The sequence below is a fragment of the Streptopelia decaocto genome (genome assembly GCF_964273445.1).
Source record: "Streptopelia decaocto genome assembly, chromosome: 1".
Classification (NCBI taxonomy): domain Eukaryota; kingdom Metazoa; phylum Chordata; class Aves; order Columbiformes; family Columbidae; genus Streptopelia; species Streptopelia decaocto.
This window is the reverse complement of record NC_138663.1, coordinates 14,184,387-14,211,523: the sequence shown is the minus strand read 5'-3', so window position 1 is coordinate 14,211,523 and position 27,137 is coordinate 14,184,387. Positions and strand designations below refer to the sequence as shown.

The 27,137-nt window shown below is 40.2% G+C and overlaps 1 protein-coding gene across 2 annotated transcripts in view; it reads left to right on the top strand.

Moving 5' to 3' along the window:
• RELN (reelin) overlaps positions 1–27,137 on the top strand; it is a 287,210-nt gene that overhangs the window by 234,216 nt on the left and 25,857 nt on the right. For both annotated transcript variants that reach the window (XM_082063244.1, XM_082063243.1), the window contains exons 33-48: positions 103–291; positions 514–787; positions 2,182–2,322; positions 2,419–2,596; positions 4,062–4,146; positions 5,232–5,414; positions 6,821–6,992; positions 7,073–7,175; positions 9,678–9,907; positions 12,750–12,970; positions 13,990–14,137; positions 17,452–17,710; positions 18,946–19,195; positions 20,887–21,055; positions 24,230–24,370; positions 25,721–25,898. In XM_082063244.1, coding sequence (XP_081919370.1) covers positions 103–291; positions 514–787; positions 2,182–2,322; positions 2,419–2,596; positions 4,062–4,146; positions 5,232–5,414; positions 6,821–6,992; positions 7,073–7,175; positions 9,678–9,907; positions 12,750–12,970; positions 13,990–14,137; positions 17,452–17,710; positions 18,946–19,195; positions 20,887–21,055; positions 24,230–24,370; positions 25,721–25,898 — 2,921 coding nt within the window. The remainder of the gene's footprint in view (positions 1–102; positions 292–513; positions 788–2,181; positions 2,323–2,418; positions 2,597–4,061; positions 4,147–5,231; positions 5,415–6,820; positions 6,993–7,072; positions 7,176–9,677; positions 9,908–12,749; positions 12,971–13,989; positions 14,138–17,451; positions 17,711–18,945; positions 19,196–20,886; positions 21,056–24,229; positions 24,371–25,720; positions 25,899–27,137) is intronic.

The following is a 27,137-nucleotide window of genomic DNA, read 5'->3' as shown; positions in this document are numbered from 1 at the left end:
CAGTCTACGTGACTGAACACTGCTCACTGGATGAACACAGGATGTGAGCATAAAAAATAACTACCAAGGACTCCACTAACCTGCCCGTTTTGCTTTTTATAGGGAAGCATTCAGCTCAGTGGGCTTTGGATGATGTCCTTATAGGGATGAATGACAGCTCTCAGACTGGCTTCCAGGATAAATTTGATGGAACCGTGGATTTACAAGCAAGCTGGTACAGAATACAAGGAGGTCAAGTAGACATCGACTGCCTGTCTATGGATACAGCTCTGATGTTCAGTGAAAACATTGGTATGTGTCACCAAACATTGCTGCATGTGTATGTGCCTATTTTAAAAATGATGTATGGGTCAAGTTCTTACAAGATAGGAGGTATGCACAAATTCAAGTATGTCATAATCTGCAGGGAAGAGAATACTGAAAAAAGGTGAAAATACAGATAACAAATTTGAACTACAGTACTGAAAGCATATGCACAAGGTATATTTTTTTTCTTTTGTTCTCTTCTCTTAGGAAAACCTCGCTATGCTGAGACTTGGGACTTCCATGTATCAGCCTCCACTTTCTTGCAATTTGAACTGAGCATGGGTTGCAGCAAGCCATACAGCAATTCCCATAGCATTCACCTGCAGTATTCTTTGAACAACGGGAGAGACTGGCACCTGGTGACAGAGGAGTGTGTCCCTCCGACCATTGGCTGTCAGCACTACACTGAGAGCTCCATCTACACTTCAGAAAGGTTCCAAAACTGGAAGAGAATTACGGTCTACCTCCCACCCGCCACCAAGTGAGCACTGCTCTTCTGGCTGTTTAGCATGCTATAGATTTTGCTGATCTAATTTGAGTAAACATCCCCCAGCTTGGGAATTTTCTGCATGTCTTTTAAATTATTAAATGTGTGTGGTCACGCCATCAGAATTTTAAATATCACTTTGAAATATTTCATCAGATATAATGTGAACTTAAGGAAGTAACAACTTTGGATGAGTGAATTCTTAAGTCTTGCCTATAATCTGTGACAGTAAGAACCAGAATGCTAAAGCAAGCTTTTCTAACATTTACCCAATAAGAAGCAAGAATTGATGCCTTGACCCACCCTTTCATATAAAAGTATTTTCTGTCATTGCATGTAAGTTGTCATCCAGCCATTAGGCATGTTAGTCATGGCATTCAGCAAGTCAAAACACATGTTACTAGATGTGCCACCTCCACCCTTTTGACCAGGAGGAGAGTTCTGCCAGCCTCCTCGTGATATCACATTGTTGTAAATGGATGTGGCAGATATGCTGGCACCCGTCTCTCTGAATAAAACCACGCTCTAGTTTAGAAATAACAGATGATTATAATAATATTGCTTACCATTATTCTGAATAGTTCTGTAATTCTTCAAAGCAACCTATGCATTACCTCTGTAAATTTTACCATCCAGAAAATACAGTGATAAAGATGAACATACAGTAAATAAGCTGGCATTGGGGTTCACATCTTGGTTTCTAATTCCATAGTTCTCTTCAAAGGAACACGCATCTTCTTCCAAAAAATACTCTTCACACATATAATGATACCCTGATCCTGCCAGTCTGAGTGCATTCGCTGTGTATTGTTCCAGTATCAGCTCCACAGCACATTTCCTACTTGAACAAAGCCAAGATGAACTAAACTGTGGCATCTTGACAGATTTTTTCCAAAATACTTTCCTCATCTGAGGATGACAAGGCAGTCAGCAGTTACAGGAGTGTGCATGCATGTGCCTGTGTGTACATATAGTCATACACTGTTATACATTTATGTACAAACATATGTAATCATTTTTTCTTTACACGACAGTATAAATGAACTGAAGCAATTGTATTGTCTTAACTCTGCTACCAACACATGGAGCTGTTGAATGTTGATGTAGCTAATAGTTTCTGCTCAACTACTATTGCTGACCAGCAAGAGTCACAGCAATGTTGACTTTCTTGGTTTTCACTTTGAGCACCACCCTTTAGAGTCTCAAAACTAACCTGAGAAATTAAAACTTCCAGGTTCAACTGGAATACTAATCTTTTCCAAATACAGACAGTCATGGTTATTATTTTGCTTTTCTTCTCCTGAAGTCTATGGAAGCTTCTTTAATATTTAGCACTTTGTGGAGCAGACATTTTGAAGCCTGAAATACATTTATTCTGTTTTTTCCAGCTCTCCCAGAACACGGTTCAGATGGATTCAGTACAACTATGCTTCTGGTGTTGATTCTTGGGCTATTGATAACGTGGTCCTGGCTACAGGGTGCCCCTGGATGTGCTCAGGCCACGGCATCTGTGATGCAGGTCGTTGTATGTAAGTAGCAACCTGCTAAACCTGCTTCAGAGAAATGAAGTTGTGTTTTCATCTAGGCCAGATGGATAACACCTTTTCCTTCCAATTTGTTGCTAGGTGTGACAGAGGCTTTGGTGGTCCATACTGTGTCCCTGTCATTCCTCTGCCATCTGTCCTGAAGGATGATTTCAATGGTAACTTGCATCCAGACCTTTGGCCTGAGGTTTACGGTGCTGAGAGGGGAAACCTGAATGGTGACACCATCAAGTCTGGAACAGCTCTCATTTTTAAAGGGGTCAGAGATTACTTTCATTGAAAAAATTGAATTAAAACCAGTAAAGTTAAAATCAGAAAGTAAATGTTTGTTATTTCCCGCCATACATTTATGTCAAAGTCTTTAGGCTAGAATTTGACATTTTATTTTTTTTTGGCTTTTCCTGCCCTAAATATGCACCATGTTTGTTGCAGTTGTTTTTTATGAACAAATGGGTTTCATCTGTTCATTGACTATTGTTTTCATTTGTGGTTTAAATTCTTCCTTAACGACCAAAGGAAAATAATGAAATCTATGGCTGAGACTCTTGAGGCCAAGTGAGTGATTTGGAAATATGGTACACATTACAATCAATTGGGTTTGTGTCTTGAAATCCCCTGATTGACTTTTGAGTAATTTGAATAACACAAATTAGTCAGCAGTGTTGTCTGTGTAGTCAATGTTTAATGTAGTTAGCCTGTGTTTTACTTAATTCTGACATTTTGAAGCTTTCTAGCTCTTTACAGATTTTTTTTTTGTTAATTACAGATTAAAAAAATGCCAGGAAGCATATTTTCTGAACATCTCAGTTCTTCAACAAAACACATAAAGACTTTTGTTCACATAAGCACACAAATTTTAAGCTCACACATGAGTCTTCGTTTGACACTGTGAATTCAGGTGCCTCAAAAAAGCAAAGTTTAATAATGTTTGTTGCAGAAATCTCTTTAGAAATATGTCTTTGCAAAACCTTGACTCCAGTTCAACCTCTTTAGACCATTTAAATCACAAGTCACAGGATGCAAATTGTCTAAAACTTGGATTGATTGTTCCTGCAGGTTGTTCCCCTGGGGGAATGGGTCTGAGAAAAAGGGAAGCTCTGAGAGATGGTTTGCCAGATCTCTGCAGAACCGGGACCAGCTCTGGCCCCAGGATTCACACAACATTGAGCTCATCTATAGAGATGAACAGGACCTTAGGAGTCACTATGAGGTTTCCTGTCTGCTCCCTTCCCTTACTGCTCTAAGGCAAGAGGTTTCCCCAGAAGAGAATATTTGTACAAAATATTTCTTGAGGCACAGAAAAGAGGTCCTAGAGAGGAGTCTGCCTGCCTGGAAATTAGGGTGCTTAGCTACTATACAATTTTCCCAAAAAATGAGTATACTAGCTTGGACTCAAGTCTGAGTAAGTCAGTGCTTGCAGATCGGATCATATTCCAGTGGTTCAGAGCATGAACTGAATGAGCCGAACCTTTGTTTGTACCTGATCATGTAGCTGTACCTCTGGCGGTGACACACACCCATACCTAGCCCATTCCACTACTATGGCTCACTTTGCCAGGGCCATCACTGTCCCCATTTTCTGCCTGGGAGAAGGCGTAGGACAGAGAACTGCCTCTCTTGCAGCCACTGGCAGTCAGTAACAGACAACATCCAGACAATAGTAAGCTGCATGACATCTTTGATAATGGGAATTAAGATTCACACCATATATTCTGTGTTCACAGGAAGGACTGAGAATGCTTGTTTCAAGAGATCTAGATTGCACTAATACCGTCTACATCCAGTTTTCATTTAAATTTATTACCAAAGGTAAGATCACTGTTTATTTCCTATCACTTCCTCTAGCTTTATTCATACAGAGTAGCATCACAGAAAAGAATACGGGTTTATAGTTTCAAATTCAGTGTACATGATGGTACATAATATGTACAGTGATGGCGTGTGCCCAAAAACTCACTCCAAGGGCAGGAACATGCCATCACTGTGCCACACTATGAAGGGAGCAGAGACAGCAAATTCAAGTGAGAACTCAGCTCAGAAATACTGTCGCTCAGACACTGATTTTCCTCGTCAGCAAGTCAGGTACAGGCTGAAAATCCACCTGGGACTGAGCTTGTGCAGGGTAACCAGCATCAAGTGCAAGTGCTGGGCTCTAATCAGCATATGTTAATACAGAGATCTGTATAGAGCCTTTATTGAATCTTTAAAGCTTTAAGTGAAAAAAAAGGAGGAACTGGTAGTCAGAAAATGTAAATTTTACTCTCAATTCCAACGCTGATTTTTAGTCCCAGGTTAAAGCACAGAATATTTCATTGTTGTTGTTGTTGTAGCGTGTTGTTAAAACATGCTAATAAAGACCCTCAGCACTTTACATCAGTTATATGATTTCTGGGGATGAATATGCTCATATCAGTGTCTGCAGTTGGAGCCATGGACTATAAATTTGTGAGGGTAAGGACTGTGTCTTTATCTGCAGGTGGTACAGATGGTGATGATAATGTCTGGTACCTGGGAACAAGCAGATAAATACTGAATTACTGAAACATGTCTGTGTTAGAAAGAGCTGGTTTGTTCTAATCTAAAAAATTCTAACATTGAGATAGTTCCTCATCCAAGTAAATTAATTGTGACAGTACATACAATGAACAGCAATGTAAATATAGCCCCTAATTCATTAGCATTTTGCAGATAGACAAGCAAGTGAAAGCACAGGAAGATGTACATGTATAATACACATATAACCTCTCAAGAGTTTACGTTGTTAAAGCAAGCCCATACTCTGTAATACATGTCAAAGTAACCTAATTTTATTTACACTCGAAGAAGCATTCTTGAGCTAGTGCTTTTTAAAACCATATTATAATGAACATAAATGCATGTCCTCTCTGCTCCAGGCACCCCCGAGAGGTCTCATTCCATCCTCCTGCAATATTCTGTCAACGGTGGCATCACTTGGCACCTGATAGATGAGTTTTACTTCACACAGACTACGGATGTCCTCTTTATTAACGTTCCTCTGCCCTACACAGCCCAAAGCAATGCAACGCGGTTCAGGCTCTGGCAACCCTACAACAACGGTAAGGAACAGACATCCGCGGGACTCCAGGTCCACGCTTGCACGGCTCATCACCTGTAAGAGGCTAGATTTTTGAACTCAAGGAGAATAACTCAACAATAAATCTTGTTTCCTAATATTTCAAATTTTTCAATTAAAATTATCACAGCATTATGTTTACTGTTCTTACAAAGCTGCTGTATTCTTTTAAGTGAAAGGACCTTAACCTAATACCCCTTGGCTGTGTGCAGAAGAATATCAGCTTTGGTCCTGGGGTGGCTGGGAGATCAAGCAACATGGATAAAGTTCACTTCACTCGGGTTCTTCTCATTATTTTTAATGCATCTGATTCCAGTTTACACTGAGGCCCCATTACAATGCTGCAATTATACAAAAGTGTCACAAGTGTAAATGGGAACTGGGCCTACCTTGCTCAGAATTAACTGGGCATTAAAAACCCATTTAGAAAGAGTATGTAGTGAGCAGTTAATCTTTTGATTAAATTGTAAGGGACTGTACAAAACCCCAAGAGGAACTCAGGTCACTCCTCATCACAGATGTGCCAGCTGAAGAAAGCTCTCCTCTGCTCTCACTTACTCTGAGCACATCTCTTACCAGGGCCTGACATTAAGGGCTCTAAAGAATTCCAGTGATCATTTAGGCACAGTGATACAGCAAAGATTTATTCCATGCTGGCAAATGCCTAGCACACCTCTAATAAAAAACAAATTCAAATCTGGTCTTAAGAATCCAGTTCCAGTTCACTCTTCTGATGGGTCCTGCCTAAAACACTTAACTTTTCATCCAGACATTATTCTTAAGCAGGAATTTCTTCTAAAAGAAGCCACTTAACTTTCTCTGATCAAGGTTTTTAGATAGATGAAAAAACATTACACAAGAGATCTGGCAATGTGCTCCTTCCTCTCCAGTTTGAAAGCATCAATTTTGCAACACATTTGAATTCATAATCCATTGAAGAGAAGGTCACTCAGAGTTTCCTTGTCACTCAAAATGCTCCTGGCAGGCAAACACAGGCTGCTAAGTGCAAGGAAAAAGGTGTAGAATTAAATCATCCTTTTAGGCTGTTTGGGCTCTACAGCAACTGCTCATTTAGATGATTCGTAATTAAAGAATACATTGATGTTAGAGTCCCTAAGCAAATGTAATTTAAACAGAAGATACTTGATCAGCACAGGTTTTTCACTCTTCAGTTCGCTGTAACTTCTGTAAATTTTAGAGGAATAGAAGTTAATTCTGTAGGATCAGATTGCAGAGCAGTACAGGGACCATTTACATGGAAAATGAAAACAGTGAAGTTGCACCTTTAGCACCCTCTTCTCAATGTAATCCATAAATACTGGCTACTATTCTGCTTTCTAATAACAGGAGTATCAGGTCTTAATAGGAATATTCCCCTTTTCTTTGTAGGCAAAAAAGAAGAAATCTGGATTATTGATGACTTCATTATTGATGGGAATAACCTAAAGAATCCCATGATCCTTTTGGATACATTTGACTTTGGTCCCAAAGAGGACAACTGGTTTTTCTATCCTGGTGGAAACATTGGGCTTTATTGCCCATATTCATCTAAAGGAGCTCCGTAAGCATATCAGCAATAAATTAGGAAAAAAGTGACTGTGGAATAAACTGAGTCTAAAGTACCTTTTATTTTTTTTACAGGGAAGAAGATTCAGCTATGGTATTTGTTTCAAATGAAGTTGGAGAACACTCCATTACAACAAGGGACCTGAGTGTCAATGAAAACACTATAATCCAATTTGAGGTACTTGTCCTCAGGAAGTTTTTTTGTCTTTTGATTGGAGCGTTCTGTTCTTTCAGGGCCTGCTCTTTGGTGTATTCTCCCAGCTGTTATGATTGCCAAGTAGAGAAGCCCGTCTAATTTCCCATGTAATTCCTTCAATATTACTTTCCCTAACGTGGGTGTACCATGAAGCTTTTGGCACACAGAGAAGGGAGATTTCTGCCTCAAAATCGTCTGTTTTCTTGCCTAAATTAATACTTTGTCCATGCATATATACTTGCACTGATAGCATTAAAGTCCATGTTCTACCAGTTGGAGAATCACCACTGGCAGATGACATGAGGAGCGAAATATAGTGAAAGTCTAGATTGTCCCTTCACAGTCTGCTCAGGAAAAGTGTGGAACTGGAGCAGTGTGCAGCATTTCCATGAGCTACAGTGGAGAGCTATGACTTCATCTATGATGCCAGAAATTCATTTTTCCCTGCACACTGGCTTAACTGTCCTGTTTGTACTTTCTCAGAGAGCCAAGACTCTGCTTTCCTTTTGTTTCTGCCCACACTTTCATAGAGGCTCTAGTTTTCTTTGCCCATGGTGGCCTGAATTAATCTCATTTTAGGGAGTTATCTAGAGCTCATGAATGTGGAGTACATTTTTTGTGTTTTTCATATAGTCAGTGGAAACAGGTACCTATAATGACAACACATAGTCAAAACTAAACTGTGTTTATCCAAAAATCTACACTGTGCATCACCTAGAGCAGCTACTGATGGGAGTAACAATTTAGTCTAGTATTAGTTTAGAGGGGCCACTCTATTGTCATTAAGACATTGTAAGAGAATCTTTCATGTAAATTGCCATGCCACAATAACCAGGCTGCTTTTAACAAAAACCTAACATGCTGTAGCATTAAACAGCAAATTATACCAGCCTTTAAACAATTACTCGAATAATACTAAGGGTTTTCCAAGAAAACTAGGTTTAGCTGTGTACTCAAGCACACTTCAGTTTGTCATGCAACTAATTCATAAATTATTTAATGCAAACCATTTTCTGTTTTAAAATATAGATTACAGCCTGTATAACAAAAATGTTTGAGGTCATTTTAAGGTATTCATAGGTCTTCAGAGTATTAACTTCATAAAATCTCCATGCTTACTTCCATATGTGGTAAGAACATTGTTTTCAGCTCACGTTTTTGAGGACATTAGTATAAATGAAGAAGTTATGCATAATGTAGTAGCGTTTCTCTGTGTGTCTCAAGAGTCAAAACCTATATTGGGTCAAGCATCTCTCTAAGCTTCCAGATGAACAGACAGCCCTTCTAGTCAAATGTAGGTTGATGGGACTCATGTGCACTGAAGAGTGATGAAGGAAATTTGACATATGATACATTTTCAACATTCATGTACAGTTATGAACATTACTGCTTTTTAGAAATAAATAGGTTTTCATTACAGAGTAGTACATAGGAAAGACACTTATTCCACTCTGAAGATATGTAAAAAATCCAAAGTGTTTTATAGCTTTAGTACAGGCTTTGTATTTCATCAGCACTGAGTTTTTATTTATTGCATTGCAAGTCTAGTACATCTTATTTTATATGACAGAGTCATCCTGTAAGGGGACTAATTCTTCTTTTATATAAGAAATTTGAAACTAAAATAACATCTTAATATCAGTGAGAAAGAAAAGCAGACTAATTTGCACTGGAGCCATGCAAAAAATATGCCTTAAGAGCTCTCAGGTTCTATACAAAATATACTTTTCTATTTTTTTCAGTAGTAAAACTGTTGTTCATGTATGTTTTCTGCCTTTTCTACTGTTTGCTACACTGCCAAACTATGTTTTGGTGTGACATTGAGTCTAAATCCAAGCCAGCTCTGACATTATCAATTCTGTCCCCGAGAGCTTTGCCACTATGCGTTAGCAAAAGGGTAGTGAGTATGAAAGCTGAAGAAGATACTGAAGTGATACAGCACACACCCTGAATGGTCCTGTGGCATAAGCTTTTCTTCTTTTGAAAGTGTAACATATAAGATGACCATAGTGCAGCTCAGCAATTAGAAATAAAAAAAGAAGAAGTTTGTTTGAACATTTTGTTTTCATATTTCTGGTTTTAAACATGGACAGACTTTTGGTATTAGGATTACTTCAGTCCCTGCCAGAGGACAGCAAGAGCTAATGCATTTGCTTCATCCACGTTAGCAGTGCTCCTTCGGGATTTTGTTTAACTAACTTCGTGGTTTTCTCTTAGTAGAAGTACTTGGGGATTTCATATCACATTCATCTTATGATAAGCCAGACTGTGATATGCCCATGAACAGGCAGGGCAATGTACAAGAGCTGAGGTTCACGTGCATGTCCTGAATGCGTCATCCCAGTTGTTAAATGAGTTCCCAAATCACCATTTTCCTGGGCTAAATAAATACCACACCAAATGGAGGAAGCTAAGATGAAGAGTGATTAGATGTCCCACAGCCTGCCCTGTGTCATCTTCTGCATTTCATGTCTTGTCCCCCAGATCAATATCGGCTGCACCACTGACAGCTCCTCTGCCGACCCGGTAAAGCTGGAGTTCTCACGAGATCTGGGGGCGACCTGGCACCTGCTGCTCCCCTTGTGCTACAGCAGCAGCAGCCACCTCAGCTCCCTCTGCTCCACCGAGCATCACCCCAGTAGCACTTACTACGCAGGCACCACCCAGGGCTGGAGAAGGGAGGTCATTCACTTCGGAAAACTGCACCTCTGCGGGTAAGTATCCAGCTCCTATTCTTGCCCAGCTGCTTGTTGGTTTGGTTTTATTTCTGTTTTGCATCCAAAACATTCTCCCAGCACAAGAGCGGTGCCTAAGAACTGTGGCACTAGAGCAGAGCAGATGACCAATTTGTCTCTGCTTTTTGTCCTGAATGTTATTGTTCAGGTGACAACCAAAAATATGTTGTGCCTAATGCTAATATAGAATAATTACAGATAATTTCCTATATATCCGTATATCTAATTGGTGACATCTTTAAGGAAGTGTGTTGCATGGTAAAATTAATGCAAAACTTACTGTCCTTAAAGCAGTTCAAATGCTGTTTTCTGCAATGCACTAGCCATTCAAATTAATTAAGGATATTCTTGCATTAACTTCAAGGTTCATTAGAAAATGCAGTAAAATGTGAGCTAGTATAAATTTGATTCTACTCCAGTGTAAGGAAATGGACTGATCTAAATACTCTAGTTCTCTTGTAGCTGTAAAGTTCTCTGATTCTAAGAAAACAACTGCTGCAGTTGCTCAGAAACTTAAGTTTGTGGAACAAACCAGGTTGGATGATAAGAGATGCATAGCATAGAAAAACAATATGTGCTAGCAGGCTAATAATATGTAACTTCAAAGTATAAAACAGTACTGTTTACTTTTTCAGGGAAAACTGTCATCTAGCATCAACTCAGTTTATGTAAAATATCTTATCATTAAGGATTAAACTGTAGCACATATGAATGAAAATGAGCTATGCAACTATGGGACTTTGTGAATCTATGCAACTATAAGACTGAATATAAAACTACTGCATGCAATGGGCCCTCCAATAAATAAGTGGCCCCATAAGTGTCTCTCTAAGTATGAAAAGACCTATGTAAGAGATGAGAACCAAGTCTGGAAAGCCTGGATGTTTAATAATGTAAGAGAATGTTTAAATTTTAAACTTGAATTTTCTGGTTTATGACAGTTAACATTTCAAGCATGGAATAGGTAACCGTCTCTTGCAGCAGCTCATTTGTCCTTCTGTTTTTGCCCAAAAGAATTATCTGACCCTTTACCAAACTCCCACTGCATCCTTTCAAATGAAAATTTTGACTATGCAAACTCGTAACTCATTTAAACCTTCCAGGTATTTTCATTCAGTTCTCTATTCCTGAATGTTTCTGTCCTGTTTGCCTGTCTTCCCTCCTATTCCTTCCCCAACACGCCAGACTAGAAGCCAATTGCTGATAGTCAGCCAAACCCAGCAGCGCAGAGCAGCTTCCATTGAGCTTTCAGTGCCATGAAACTCTTGGGCCAGAGGGCTAAAGGGGGATTTTCTGCACCAGAATTTACTAGAATAACAAGAAAAAAACTCCAAACCTGACTCCTTGTGTAATACTAAGAAGAAAAAAAAAGAAAAAAAAAAAAAAAGAAGAAGAAACAAAAACACCCAAACAGAACGCAGCCTTTTCACCCTCAAAGTGTTAAGTGATCATAATTAAATGAAGATGAAGATTTTTTAAGTTATTTCCTCTACATATGTTATTTTGGGGATTAATATATGTTCTCAGCAGACAGCTGTGTAACTAAGAATTATATTCCAGTTGTGTCCTGAAGGAAAAGCCCAGGGCCTGTTGAGCCAGTGAAGAAACCCCTACAGACTTCAGCAAGACTGGTATTTCACACTCTGCTTCAGACACGAGTCACGCTTCACCCTCACCAGGAGGGAGCCTGAGAGGAGCTGATGTGCTCCAGGGTGGAACGAATCCAGCCTGTGGGGCGGAGGTCTTCTCCAAAGAGGAGCCTACAACACCTCCAGCCTCACACTGGTGTCCTTCACCTCAGGGCACACTGAAATCCATGCTTTTGACTTCCACCAGGACTCTGGTTCTCGGGTATCTTTCTTGAAACTCTTAGTAGTGTCCCCAGCCATCAGCTGAATGGGAATCCCCTCATAATAATTCCTTTTTAGCAAATCAAGACAAAAAACTCAGCAGCTACCTGTGATATTGATTCACCTGCTGCGTTCAGATATCTCTAACAAGACACATTCAACATGTAAGGCAATTAAGCGATTTTCCCTTCTCACTCTTCTGGTTTCCTCCCTCCTTTAAAACATTTCCTCAATTGGGAATAAAATTAGTCTATCAAGTGTTTTTCCCCATCTCAATTTGCTTTCCCTCCTTCCCCAGTCAGTTCCTCTTTCTATGCAACATTGATGCAAGTAGCACTTACAAGGCGAATTAAAAATGACAGGACATCACCCAAAGGAGGATATAGTTTAAATTAACAGCTTGCAATATCAGTCTGGTTTAAGATTAAGCTGCCCCAAATCAAACTGGATACCCAGTGACATGACAGATCATGTTTTCTTTCCACGTAATTGTGGGTGAGATTCTGTCACCCCAGCTCCACAGGTGATCTCCCTGGAGGCAGGGTGGCAGCATGAAGCAGGATTTTCCTCTCCAGGACAGGCTGAGAGTGGCCTGATCTGACCCAGACACTGTATGCCAAAGCAGAAGGAAATTCACCAGACCACAGCCGTTCATCCTCCCCATAAATGATGGAGAAAAGAGTGGTTAGATTTCAAATCCCATTTTCAATTCTGTCATTCCATTTTGGTATTACAACTAATGAATAATGTTATTTTTATTTCTGCCAGTATACGGGTTGAACATCGACATAAAGATGCATGAGATACTGAAGGAATTAGATATAGCAGTCACTTTCTAGAATTAAGCTATTTATCAAGCCAGTTCCAGCAGAAAGAATACTTTATATATGCATGGTATAGTATATATACGCAATACAAAAAAAAAAGATGGAACTATTATTTAAAGTAAGTATGCTTCATGCCTTTTTCAGGTTGGCAAGGTTCAGGTGGTACCAAGGATTTTACCCTGCTGGATCTCAGCCAGTGACCTGGGCCATTGACAATGTGTACATCGGCCCGCAGTGCGAGGAGATGTGCAACGGGCACGGCAGCTGCATCAACGGCACAAAGTGCATCTGTGACCCCGGGTACTCTGGGCCAACCTGCAAAATAAGTACCAAGAACTCTGACTTCCTTAAGGATGATTTTGAAGGTATCATCTCTATTTTGGGGGAGAGCAGGCCTGAATTTTGTCTATCTGTCTTAATGGAACCCAGGGCTCAAGGGATAAAACAGCAAAGCCTTCCTCATCCCTGTGTGCTTCTGAATATAATTTATGCTGTGGGGGTATCCCCATGAACCAAATAGTTTAGACATCGTTCTCAAGCAATGTTTGTGAATGTCTGATGGCTATCAGTTGTCTGATTTGGAGTGTCTGACTCTTTGTGAAGTTGTTAACGCTGGAATACAAAATATTCACCGAAACAGAATTTCCTGAAACTATACATCCAGAAAATAATTTCAGAAGAAAATAACTATTTGACAGTAGTTTAACTTTAGCACAGACAAAACATGTGCAAGTGAAGCAAACAACAGAGGGCTTTAAGATTGTGTCATTTCTCACTGCAAGGGAAATCTAAACGGCCTTAATATGGCAAACATGGTTTCAGAGGGGACTGTGTGTCTCAGCGGTGAGGGCCACCACTCAGCAGGCACAGCAGACCCCACATGAGCAACGGCAGGAGGGAACTCAAATCCTCACGTGTGCCTGGGCACACACAGCATCCACACACACAACTCTCAGACCACCCCGAGGTTTCCCCTGCCGGCAAGCATGGCAAGACAGGCACATTTTGAATAAAGCAGCACCTGTGAACCAAACTCATCCCTTCACGGGTGCTGCTGTTCATTCTATATTTTGCCAGCCCTTGCTTGCACGCTACAACATAGTACCTAAAATTTCTTTACAGACCTGAGCACTTGTTGTCTTAAGAAAAATGAAGTGGAAATTCTTGTGAATAACTGGAAAGTAAGATCCCCAATTCCATACTTAGGAATTTATTTTGTTATTTTGATTCATGGCAGTTTTCTAGAATACATTGTATTGGAAACACTGAACGTTTCTTCGCTTTGCATGTGATGTTTAATTTATCTCTCTTCCTCTGGAAACAGTTCTTTTGCTGTAGGAGTGCTTTGGAGTAAATCATAAATATGTATTTACTGTGTATTCAGGTCAGCTGGAATCGGATAGATTCTTGCTAGTGAGTGGTGGAAAGCCGTCGAGGAAATGTGGTATCATGTCTGGAGGAAACAACCTTTTCTTTAATGAAGAAGGTTTACGTATGCTGATGACTCGAGACCTAGATTTGTCACAAGCCAGGTAACACAATTTCAAAGCTCTTTCAGGATTTCACTGAAGAAATAATATACTGCATAATAATACATATATGATACTTCTGTGGTAAAGGCAAGCTGATACATTCTGTGGTCCTTGCTCTAACAAATATTCCATCTTAACCATTGTCAGCATTTCAAATTAAATTTACCTTGAACTTTAATGGGATTAAGCATTTAAATGTTACTTTTTTTCCTTGAATAGGAACTCTAGAATCTGATGTCACACCTTCAGTAGTTTATGCAGGTTTTTCTTTCTTAAATGCATAACATGAGAAATTGACTGCATGTCACATGCTCTACTTGTCTTACCATTTGGTGCATTATGAGCCATTGCTGGAACAGGAGAATCTGCTGCGAGTATAAATCTTAAATTCATCATCTCATAATTCTTTCATTTCTGAAGCTTACTTTCTTCTTATTGTGTGCATTTGTTTCCAATAATTCACTGAGAAATGCCCATCAAGCTGTCACCAGATACACTGAGCACAGTAATTGAAAAACAAATATTTGTAGTGTATTTAGAGATTATGTTGTATCATTATGGCCTGCAGAGGAGATATTTCAGGCATGAGACATGCTAAGCAAGACACGTTAGTTTTAAACTAATATAAATTAAACCATATCCTAATTGCATGTATGCTAAGAAATAGGCATTGTTTTCTAATTTATTCAGTATCTTAGCTTATATCCTCATTATTTTGGAGAGATTGCATTTTCTCCAAGACTTTTTTCCACTGAGCTCTGGTAAACACCCTACTCCTCTCTAATGTTCCATGTGAAACACTTCAACAGGCACTTTATCTCCTTTTGACTTGTCTTTATTAGCATTGAAGTTTTAAATAATCGTTTAATTGCAGAACCTCATGATCAATAAAGATGCCTAATTCCTAACAATTGTATTTTTTAGATCAGCAGTTAGGTATCCCCCAGTCAGGTGTAATATTAAAGATCCCTGTACTGAATTTATAAGATTCCTCGCATCAAACTTTTTTTGAACTTGGTAAACACAAACATCAATTCTCTGCATTAATTTGATTTCCTAGACTGTTTTGAAATTAAAAGATTGTTTAACAAAAGATACAAGAGATTTTGTAAGTTCCTCCTTTGGACTAGATGACAGGTTTTCCTTATTGCTTGTGTTCAAAGAACCATCATTTATCTCTTCTTCATGATAGTCTGTAGCTGGATTTGCATATATTGACCTCAAGGTGTTACATGGAGATAAATGACTTCTGTCTTAGTAAAAGGAAAACAAAGCAGTACATTTAATTTCTTGTATATGCTTATGAAAAATAACAGTATCAACAAAAAAAAATACGTATGTTCTCTTCTGAACAGCAAGGCAGCCTGCAATGGCATTGCTGGTGAGTCCTCTTTAGCAACCTAAAATAATTGCACTAGGGTTTTCTTAATTTCCAGGCTGACTTTATCGGCCACCTGCAAAGCACAACAGATCTGAGGAGAGGTTTCAAGTTATGCCAGGAATTATGAAAAGCAGTGTTTCTAATAGGTCCTTTAAAGGGTACCAGACTCAATAGTCACAGTAAAACCTCTCATTTTCTTGCAAGCAGGTTCCCTGAAGTACCCAGGTGAGCAGTGGTTTTGGTGCTGCAAGCCCAGCTCAGCACCTGGGGATTGCGAGTGGACTCCACAATCCACTATCCACTCCCATCACATCTATATTTTAAAGAATTTAACACAGGGGACAGTATGTTGCCGTCATGCTGATGCCATTAGCTGAAACTGCACAGCATGAAATACCAGTAGGGACAGCATATTTTAGGTGTCACATCTGATCAAATCCTTTCCATTTGGAATTACTAGAAGAATATTCACACATTTTAGTGTTACTAGATGTACAAGAAAACTTTGCTTTTCCATTTGAAAATAGGAAGAGCCCTTGCAAAATATGCATGGGATGAGAAGAGAGGTATTTAAAATTACTTGCCTTTTTAATCTGCTAGATGTTAAGTTACCCATATTTGAGTGGGTTATTAGTACATTAGTAAAAATTCAGGCAAAAGAACAGCAATTCACAGAGAGCAGATTCAGCAGAGACAAGGGCACCTGGGCTTATTTCTTTTGAATTATGTGGTGGATGTTGGAGTAAATTTGAAGAGGCACAAAGACTTGCCAGCAGAGAATCCCATCCATTACAGTTGATATGTTGATCCATGAGGGTCCCCAGTGCTCCTTTAAAGCACAAGCAATATGTTATGTCTGGGACATGGAGGTGGATATAATCTATAGCAAAAGAAGTTATATATAGCAGCAAAAGAAACGGTGACTCGCAGCAAGGACTAGAATTAATTGACTTGCAGTGCTGGTGTTTTATTGAAGCTTTGTCTGCCCAGCACCTCTGCAGCCTCCACTCCCAGAGGATCTACCTGCAGATCAAACCAAAGCAAGACTTTTGATACAAAACTTCTTTTGCGCCCTTTCATTTAACCATGAGCCAGGCATCACTAATGCAATTATAATTAGAACAGATATGACACTTAAATCTATGCAAAAGCTGTGCAAACAGGAATTAATAGTTGTAATATCCCTGCAAGTCTGATAGGTAAATATCATTACAGCAGCATTTCCCTCCACTCCAAGAGCATAGTGAAGCTATTTATGAACATCAGATAACAGGAAGAATTTCGCAGTTTGATACAAGTCCATTGTGCTGCTTTGGAGAAGCCAATTAAATAGGGGATGAAAGCACTGGTGTCCCTGGGTGGCTTGGACTGGCTTCAGGGAAGCCGGCATATTTAAGTGATGTGATTTAGACAAATTTCCCAGGCTGACTAAATGGACAAAATGATTCCTGAAAGTAAAACGCGCTTTGTTCTTCTGTCCAGATTTTCTCTAGTTTATGCCAATGGAAAACAGGGATGCTTATTCTGAATTTAAGCATTTCAGCAAATTCATAGCAAATTAGGATCTATGTAGGGCACCATGGCTTTTCTGCCACTAAAATCTGTACTCATGGGCCACAGGGATAAAAATTTCACTCAGGATTATGGTTCTGATATTTGCAGCACCATCTGCTATGCAGACAAAAGCTCAAACCATAAATGACCAGCTTTGCTCAGCCTCTTCTGCCTGGCAAAACACCACTCGGGCAGAATGAATTTTTTGTCATCCCACCTGTCTGTCTACTCGTATTCTGGAGGCTTTGAAAAGGAAATCATAAGACTCTTAGAATAAGAAATCAGGGAAGTAGTCAATAGACAAACTCCAAGCCTTTCCAGTTGGTTACCTAGAATGTTGCAGAAAAGAAATCTTTCCAGTAACTGCTCCCCCTGTCAGATTTGTGCAGTTCTTCATGAGACTGGGGTGCGGCAAGGGGGTGCCAGACCCGCGGAGCCAGCCTGTGCTTCTGCAGTATTCGCTCAACGGGGGCCTCACGTGGAGCCTTCTCCACGAGTTCCTCTTCAGCAACTCCAGCAACGTGGGACGATACATCGCCCTGGAAATTCCCTTGAAGGCCCGTTCCAGCTCCACTCGGCTTCGCTGGTGGCAGCCATCCGAGAATGGGCATTTCTACAGTCCCTGGGTAATCGACCAGGTAAGGAATCTTCTGCGTTTCCTTTTGTTTTGATGCAACTTTAGACTGTTTTTAGTCTTACTGTTTTGCTTTTGTTGGCATATGTCATTTCACTGTGTTAAGCAAAAATGCTTTGTATACAGAATTTCCAGAATTATAATAATCGAGCAAAATAATTGAGCACAATTACTGTTTGCTGATCTTGTGTTTTTAATACACGATTTCCATATGGGGTACTGAACACCCATTTTGGAGCTAAGAAAGTCTTTTATACATAGTTAGAGCCTCAGGTTCACGTTGCAGAAGGTTTTACTATCCAACATGCAGGTCTGAGTTCAAACTTCAAAAACCCTCATTTAAATCTATCCAAAAATGTAACTACCTTGGTAGAATTGGAACAGGAAAAACTATAGAAAAACTTCAATCTATGACCACCTCCTAATCTCAAAAACAAAATTTTGTTTCATATTTGTGATTTGCTTCTATAAAGATGATTATATTGCTTTCTATTATTTGGTACAGATCTCAAGAAAGCTCACAAAGTGATTTCACTCTAAGTAGTGTTATTGGGCTGTTCAAGTTCAATTTTCGTAAATATTTATTTATGTCTTTTTAAGCCGTTAGTTCAGCTCCTTAGGAAAACTCCAGAAACTAAACTCACAGCCAGGTTTAATGTTGTGGTTAGGAAATTTTACTTCCCATCCCATTTTAAAAATGAAAAAAATCCTTACTCTTTCACTCCTAGATCTTCATTGAATGTAGTTATATTAGTTTAGAAAAAATAGATATTCGGTTCAGAATAGCAAATGGAAATTAATTCCACCTTGCTTACTGTTTAATAGTAAGATGCTGATGTCTTACAGTCAATGAAAAAACACACAGTTCTGTCATCAGATGCAATCTGGTAGTAGTTCATCATGTTATAGAGGAGCTGAAGAGTCAGTAAAAAAAATGACTTTGCTTCCACTAACATTTATTTTCGTGAGCAGTTTTACTTCAACCAGGATGGAGTTCACCTCCCTGAACTTTAGATTTGTATAGCTGAGCCAATCTCCTTGAGTTCCCTTTATAGGAAAAAGATATTCCCCCTCCTCATAACCTAAACCCTTTGTAAAGTAAATTTGTCCATTTGGGACCAACAGAATATATATCCATAGATGGGAAATCTCTTCTTCCATGATGCTGTCATGTGTAAGTTTGTGAAGACTTCTAGACATCTTTTATTTTCAATAACAATTCCTTTCCTAACGTTTCAGATTCTTATTGGAGGAAACATCTCTGGCAATACAGTATTAGAAGATGATTTCAGCACACTGGATAGTAGAAAGTGGCTGCTCCATCCTGGTGGAACGAAGATGCCAGTCTGTGGCTCTACTGGGGATGCTCTCGTGTTCATTGAGAAAGCCAGTACCCGCTATGTTGTCACCACCGACATTGTTGTCAATGAAGACTCTTTTTTGCAAATAGATTTTGCAGCATCCTGCTCTGTCACAGACTCCTGTTATGGTAATGACTTCTTAGAAAATCCTGCCCTTCTTCTTCCTCTCCTGTACAGGGAACTTCACTTGTTTTCTGGTTCCATTATACATTGTAACAAGAACTGAGAAACAAAAGAAAGCTGCATGTTTCTGTTAGGAATTTTAATATCAGCATTTTTATTCTAGGTGTCTGAAGCTTAAGATAAACTGAAGTATATTATTCCCTCCGGGCACTTAAGTTGCAGTTCCATACATTTAAGAAAAAGACTAGCAGCTGTCTTTCTCAAGCCCATTTACCAGTATATGGTATCCACTGCTTGGGGTGATGCTGTGGTGTTTCCAGAATACAATATGTTGCAGCATGTAGCATTAGTTGAATCACTGGGTTGCTGACTATTCCTCTAGAATTCTACATAAAAATGGAAAAAGCTTTTACATGAAGTCCCAGAAACTGCTTCTCTGATTTTACTGTTCTGAAGCCAATGGAGGTAACTGAGATATCCTCCTCGCATGTTTAACAATATTTTTTTTTCTTTTGGTATTAAAAAGACTGTGGCATCCTAAGGTCACCTCTGCTAAGTTTAAAGGTTTTTTGGCAGCTTAGGTATATACTGGCAAGTATACAGTCCTTACTACAGTTACCATTGTCTTAACTTAGTCTTAAAATAGGCAGGACACTACCTAATCACAGTTCCAGTCATGATGAGCAAAGCATTTCATTTTGGTGATGGAGATTTAACAGGAAAAACTCACCCTTGTTTCTGTCCACTTGTCTTTGTATTTCTGTGGGATGATGTTCTGTGCTTAGACATCAGGTGGGACTGGTTGAGTGATTAAGGATCATTCTCTGTGCATGAGGGTAGAAGAAATGGGTCTGTAGTAATCAAAAACATCACAGATTTACCACCCCCATCACTGCAAACTCTCTCCATGTTTTACACAGCCAGAACGCCTGGCAGCTGGAACATTTACTTCAAGTTACAGTTCTGTGCCTATTATTATTTACTTTTTAATGGCTGCATAAAAGTTTAACTTGAAGTATTTAGTGAGCTTGACTAAGCTTTATTTTTCATAATAAAAGTTTATAAGCCATAAACATCAAAACAATGAAATTGCTGATTTTTGCTGAGAAATGAATACATTAGTTTAATGTGGCTAGACTGTGTTTGAATGAAAACAAGCTCACTGACTAACAAACTCAATTTAAAATCGTTTATGCTGGATAATGAAATGAGCTGGTCTGGAGTGGGGTGGAACTGAGCCAAAAATCTGAATTCGAGCATTTCTCTGCCTCACGCAACTATTATATCCATCTGAATCTCATCATTCAGCCTGAAAAACCAAAAAGAAAGTTGCTGGTCATGATGCTGTCACATCACTTTCTTGCACACTGCAGCTACAGAAATTCGCTTGACTTAATCCTGGTGACTCAACAGGTGACTTTGTCTTTGAACCTGTGGTCCCTTGAGTGAGGTGGCAGATGCGGAGGTGTGCTGCAGCCTTCTCCTGACTTACGTACCTGCTCAGCGTCACATAACGTATCCTCCAGCACTGCCACCACAGGAGGCAGCTTTGTGCTTCTGACACAAGGGTTTGAAGAGTTTTGAGTGGTTATTTTGTCAGTGTAGACTTGTGGTTAGCCACTCTCTGGGGTTACCAGTTTATTGCAGATCTATGGATGTAAGTCTCTAAATTAACTAACCATCTTTCCACCCTTAGCTATTGAACTGGAATATTCAGTGGACCTTGGGCTGACGTGGCACCCAATTTTGAGAGACTGTCTTCCTACTAACGTGGAATGTAACAAATACCATCTCCAGAGGATTCTCATTTCGGACACTTTCAACAAGTGGACCCGGATTACTTTGCCTCTGCCTCCCTATACGAGGTATTTCCCTCTGGTTTTCTGCAGAATAAATCAAAATGCATAACTATGTATTGAGGCATGATACACTATAGCATTAAAATAATTGTACCTTGCCATTTTTGTTTGGTCTGTGTATATAGCAAAAGATAAGTATAAGTAAATTAAACTACATCTTGCTTTGCATAAAAATTTCGAAGCTACTATGTGTGTTTACTTTTCTTAGTTAGAGATAGGAACTTCTTGACCATCTTGTCCTGGGGAAGGTCAGGGTTAACTTTTTAAAGAATCACGTTATCATCAGCCTCAGTAAATTCTTCTTGTTTCGGTGGCTAATTGGACTGGCTGAATCCCCACTGGACCTTTTGCTTGCTGGTTTTGGCTACGAGCCGGTGTTCTAAATGTAGTACTTTTTGGGCTTCTTGTTTTTCTGTGCATTAGTTATATTGTGTCTCTGTCTGCTTTCATGCTCTCATCATTGTTTTACACATGCCACATTTTCACATCCTCTTCCTTTTTGCACATTCTTTTGTCCTTGAGGGTAGAAAAATTGTGGGATTTGTTGGGAGACTGCACCAAGAGGAACAGCTTGGGACTGACAGTGCTATTGGGAGCACTGGCATACGATTCCCTATGCTGTCCCAAAGACTGCCGGATTTTTGTTTTGTCTGTCAAAAAGATGCACCTCGTGTCAACTGCGTAGTTCAGCCTCCAAGTCTGCGTCCTTCTTGACGTGCTGTTTTGCAGTGATAGATGTGACTGTCCCCTGCACAGTCATACCTGATAGAGCCAGCATAGAGCCAGCCTGGAGTAAAGCCCTGCAAACACCGGTCGTGTGGACTCGGGCTCTTAGCACAATGTTACTACATCTTTGCTCTTATTGCTGAGCCAAATCTCCCCACGTAGGCACAGGCTGAGCTAACTGCAGGCACAGAGGGACCACAGCGCAGGCAAGATGCCAACTAATGCACATACGAGTTTGGAAACTGAGACCTTTATTTTTTAGCAATTGTACTAAGAGCACCTATACAGTTGCCACGTGTTTTGAAGCTAGTAGTGGAAAAGTCCGTTGTCTATCACTAATCATTTGGGGGCATCTAGACTCTCCCCTGTCTTCACTGCAGTGCTTCATGTCAAGTGATAGTACTTTTTTAGGACTTGTTCCCAGCATTGATTTCCTCTGCTTCCTCTTTTGTACTGCTTCACTACATATTGTCTGCAAAATCTATTGCCTCAACAATTCTTGTATGAAGTCTGTAAATTCATGTTCGGGAGGCATTTTCTGGGGCTGAATAGGCTAAATCAGGACTGAGGTTGATGTTCCAAATCCATTGAATTGGGACCTGAAAGGATCCCACCACCCAAGATTAACTAGGTTTATAAATAACTGTGATTTTAAGACTGATTTTTTAGTGGTATATGTGAAAGGAAGAAGTCTGACGCCCTACTGATGCAAAAATTGCTCTTCAGTCCAGTCCAATAGTAACATTTGTCGGCTCAAGTAATGCCATTTCCCGAAGACACTAAAATAAGGATCGCATGAGAGAAGTTATTTCAAGCTTAGCTCGCAAGCATCAGAAACGTTAAGATTTAGAATAAGGAATAGTGCAGCTAAGAGGCCCTTAGGTCTAAATGTGGTATACTTTTTATGCCCCTTTATTATTTCAAGCTGTATAATAGAAGGTGTGTGTTTCTAATTGTTTTTATCTGTACATTTCAGGGACACGCAGCCTACACAGTCAGTAGCTGGGCCTGGTGCACAGCACCCACATTTCTGCAGCCTTTCAGGGCTCATGTACCCCAGAGTGTTATCTAACCTCTGGCCTCTAGAAGGCAATGAACACTTTGATTCACGGCTGATTTCAAAATGCAAAGCAAATACAAAGTTTCTCCCATGAGCAACAGCTCCATAAATTGCTAGTGAAGCACCAAACCTAAAGCAGGCAGTGTAAGATATAGGTGCTTATCTCTATTACTAAAGGGCTTCCTCAGAATTTAAGCATTTCTTTTAAAAATGCTCTTTGATGAGCAGCTAGACAGCACGGCAGTAGATTTCTCTTTGGATAAACCTATTATTCACTCACGTCATGTACCATGTTTATAAAGAAATAATTCATAGGATCACAATGACCTTACTATAAAAGGTCTATTTTTATGCTGAATAACTTTTGAGGATGTTTCTGTTTGATTGTTTTGGGGTTTACAATAACTGTGATTTCTCTTTGAGTGTCAAAAGAAAACAGACTACACAAAGTTCAATGCTGCCATCTAGTGCTGTATAGCAAACCATGGACTAGCTTGGCTTTTAAATGGTATTCTTGAAAAGTTACAGAAATTCGGCTACTACTGCATGAACTGAGTAGCTATTTGGTGTTCCCTGACTGATTCAGCTAGGTTTTCAGCATCTGTCCTGGGACCTGAAACACTTAATTCACATATAGGTGCATCAAAGCAAGGTGTTTGAATAGTGAGCCTAACCCTGGTAATCAACAAAATGAAAATTATTTACTGAAAGGAACCAGGATCACACCATAGATGATAATTTCTTAACATTTCCAGCCAAGTCTTGGATGGACGGGAGGGAGGAAGCTGCAAAACCAGGGTCACACCACAAGCCCCACACAAGCCCTCTCACCTGTCTCCTGTAGATTTTTAAACAGCAGCATCTCTCCTCGGAGCCAGTTTGCTCTCTAGAGCCGTGCTAGATTGGTGCAGTTGGGACGATTCGTAGAGAACAGGTCAGGTTAGTTCACTGACTTGGACTGAAGCAACAGAACTCAGGCTTAGGTTGAAACATGGAGGATCTGGGTGACTCTGGCTGCATCCAGCTCCCAGCTATCCCTCAAGGTTGGATTTGTGCTGGGAAGTGGCTATGACTGGTTTGATTTTCCCTTTGGGCAGACCACTTTCTTCCTACCCACTGTGCCAATCAAAACCACTTGCTTTGCTCTCATCAGCACTGTTCCCACTCTCAGCACGTTACTGAGCACCCATGCTTTGTCCTGCTCTCAAAATGTGCGCACCCCGTTCTTGGCTTTTCAAGGACCTTGTCATTGCCAGGAATGAGCCCTGGGTTGTGCTGATATCAAACAAATCTTCCAGGAGCAGTCTAGCCTCAAGACTGACATTTCCTCTCTGTCAAAATAAAGACTACCTTAGTTAGAAATATTACCTTTGTGGTTTCTTTTTCTCTCAAAGGTCTCAAGCAACTCGGTTCCGCTGGCACCAGCCTGCTCCTTTCGATAAGCAGCAAACGTGGGCAATTGATAATGTCTACATTGGGGATGGCTGCATAGACATGTGCAGCGGCCACGGGAGGTGCACACAAGACAACTGCGTGTAAGTGCCATTTGTTCCCTGTCCCACCCAGCGCTGTGGCATTTCATCCCTCCTCTGTCATTTTAATGAACTTGCAGGAAAAACTTTAATTCCGTTTTTAAAAGGAAGGTGGATTTTGCTTTTAAAACTGAGCAGGGTACTAGGACCACTTGAGAACAGAAGTAACAAGCAGAGGGTCAGTGTGGGGGTTGGCTCTGCCAGACCTCTTCCTGTTCACACATGGTGGGCGATGCTGCCCACCCTTTCCTCAGCGGCGATGCATCGCCTCTGCTACTGCCTGCTCTGCATCTTGGCTCCCTCCTGCCAGGCAGGGAGAAGGGACCCCTGGAGTTTGCACACCCTCTAGGGACATACAGTCTTGGACCTCCCCAGATGTTATCCTTATTCCTGAGGGGTTTCATGCCGTGTCCCTGTGGCCTTTTCCTGGCACTGGGTGCAGAGTACCTGGGCTGGGGGTGGGACGTGTCCATTAAGCAGAAGGCTGCATGCCAGTTCTTCACAAGGCCAGATTTTGCCTTGGGACTGGTGTTAGCTTGATGGCTTGATGTCTCTGCTCCATGGCAGGGTTTGCCGGTGCAGGCAGACTGGTTTGATCCTCAAACTGTCTGTGTAGCAGCCCACATAGAGCCCTGCAATGCTAACAAACTGCAACCAGATCTCCCCAGATTTGTCTGTCTGGCAACAGAGAAATACCTTCCAGATGGATGCATTGCTTTTTTCCAGCCACAAATGGCAACAGAAATGGGAGAATGGTTGTGTAATTGTGCTGTGACTATGTTTGTTAGAAATATACTCTGCTGCAGAACAGACAAATTATTGTGTTGTCCTCTATCCTGACAGTACCGAAGTACCAAGTCATGATCTCCCTGGTGATATCTGCATAGTAGCAGAACACATTTCCATGCTGTTATCCGATCTTTGACACACTGTAAGAAAATTTTTCAGCGAAGGAAAAAAAAAAAGGACTATATAAAGTAACAAAAGGATAGTACACACGCACTAAAATTTTACTGAAATTTACTTAAAATTTAACATTAGCAGGACATTCTTAGGCTTGGCACGTCATCTTAGGCTTATCTGTCCAAGCACAATGTATTTTACTGATTTTAGTCTGTGCTGGAGTGTACTCTGTATACATAATACTAGCCTTCCTAAAGTCATTTTGCTTCATATTAACTACAAAAAGTGGCAGATGTTTGAAACCCCCATACAGCAGTTGTGCATTAGTAAATGATGCAGGCAGCCTCTATGCGGAGTAAGATGTAACCTTAATGAGGAACAATATGGCACTGACTAAATCTCAGCGCAGAGCCTTTGCCAGCTGAATTTTGCATTTGTTTTCCTCCGCAGCTGCGATGAGCACTGGGGTGGGCTGTACTGCGACGAGCCAGAGACCCCGCTTCCAACACAACTGAAAGACAACTTCAACCGCTCGCCCTCGAACCAGAACTGGCTGACGGTGAACGGCGGCAAACTGAGCACGGTCTGCGGGGCCGTGGCCTCCGGGATGGCTCTTCACTTCAGCGGGGTGTGTGCTCAGTGCAGGGGGAAAGTCACTCCACTTGACACTGTTAAAAGTGGGACTGATTTATAAAGTTAAATAAATAGCAAGGTGTTAAAAAATACCAGCGTAACATATTCAACATATAACATATTAAAAATGTTTATATCCTTTGCCTAGCTGAAGGTCAATTCAGACAGGTCCTATAGACTAGGGCCAAAGAGAAACACTCCAGGAAAGCAGATACCATGCTCCTGGCTATGATGCAGCCAGGAAAATAAGATATAGTGTGTGTGTGTGTCTCCTGAAAGGAGCCATGAAGGGGCCTTTGGAGGTGGAGATGGTAGATTAAAGCACAGTCCAGGTATGTAGACATTCAATTCCACTCACTCGTAACAGCCGCCTCTTAGCACTTACAGCTTCCAGAGACCACGGTTTGGTGCGGCTTCTAATCAGACCACAGAGGTAAATTAATAATGAGGTGTTTGCATGTGTATAACTTGCACTTGATCCTTGAAAATTTATCTGTGTGTAGCCTTATTCTTTGGATATTTCATTGTTGGTTTTTTTCAGAGTAAGCTCAGCATAAAATTTCCTGGTTTAGCTATGTACATTGGCATATAACCCAGACTGGTGCTGTTTGTTTACGGATAACATCAGGATTATAAAATTGACAAAATAGTATTTTAGAAACATGTAAAAAATTATACTTGTAGATCTCTTCCATGCAAATTAATAACTAGGTTCAAACTGATGCAAGCTTTCTAAAATAAACTAACAGAAGGACTACATTTCTACTCTTTCCAGTAGGACTAAGTAGGCACCACTAATAGACTAAGCAATGTGAAATATATAAAGGACTATAGGAAAACACACATATTGAAATTGCTGTGCCATTTGATGGTTTGCCTAAATTGAGCCATTAGCACGTAATCGGTCATTCACTAATTCTGCCTGAAAAACCCTGTGTTTTACATGGAATGCATGGATTTGTATAACTCTCACATTCAGAAGAAAGGTGAATACAATTCTTGTTACTGAATGAAAAGCTGGAGATACAGGTAGAAACACATATGAATACTCAACAGGAATTTTGAAGATAGAACATAACTGAAATTATGTCCTCAGTGAAGAACATTTGTTGTTCTGCTGTAGCTTTACCTTTGTTATAATTAGTATAATTTTGTACAATTTTGAAGGCTTTACAACATGAAGTTATGTTAATAATGACTGCATAGTCTGACACCTTTTATGTTCATAAGTTTT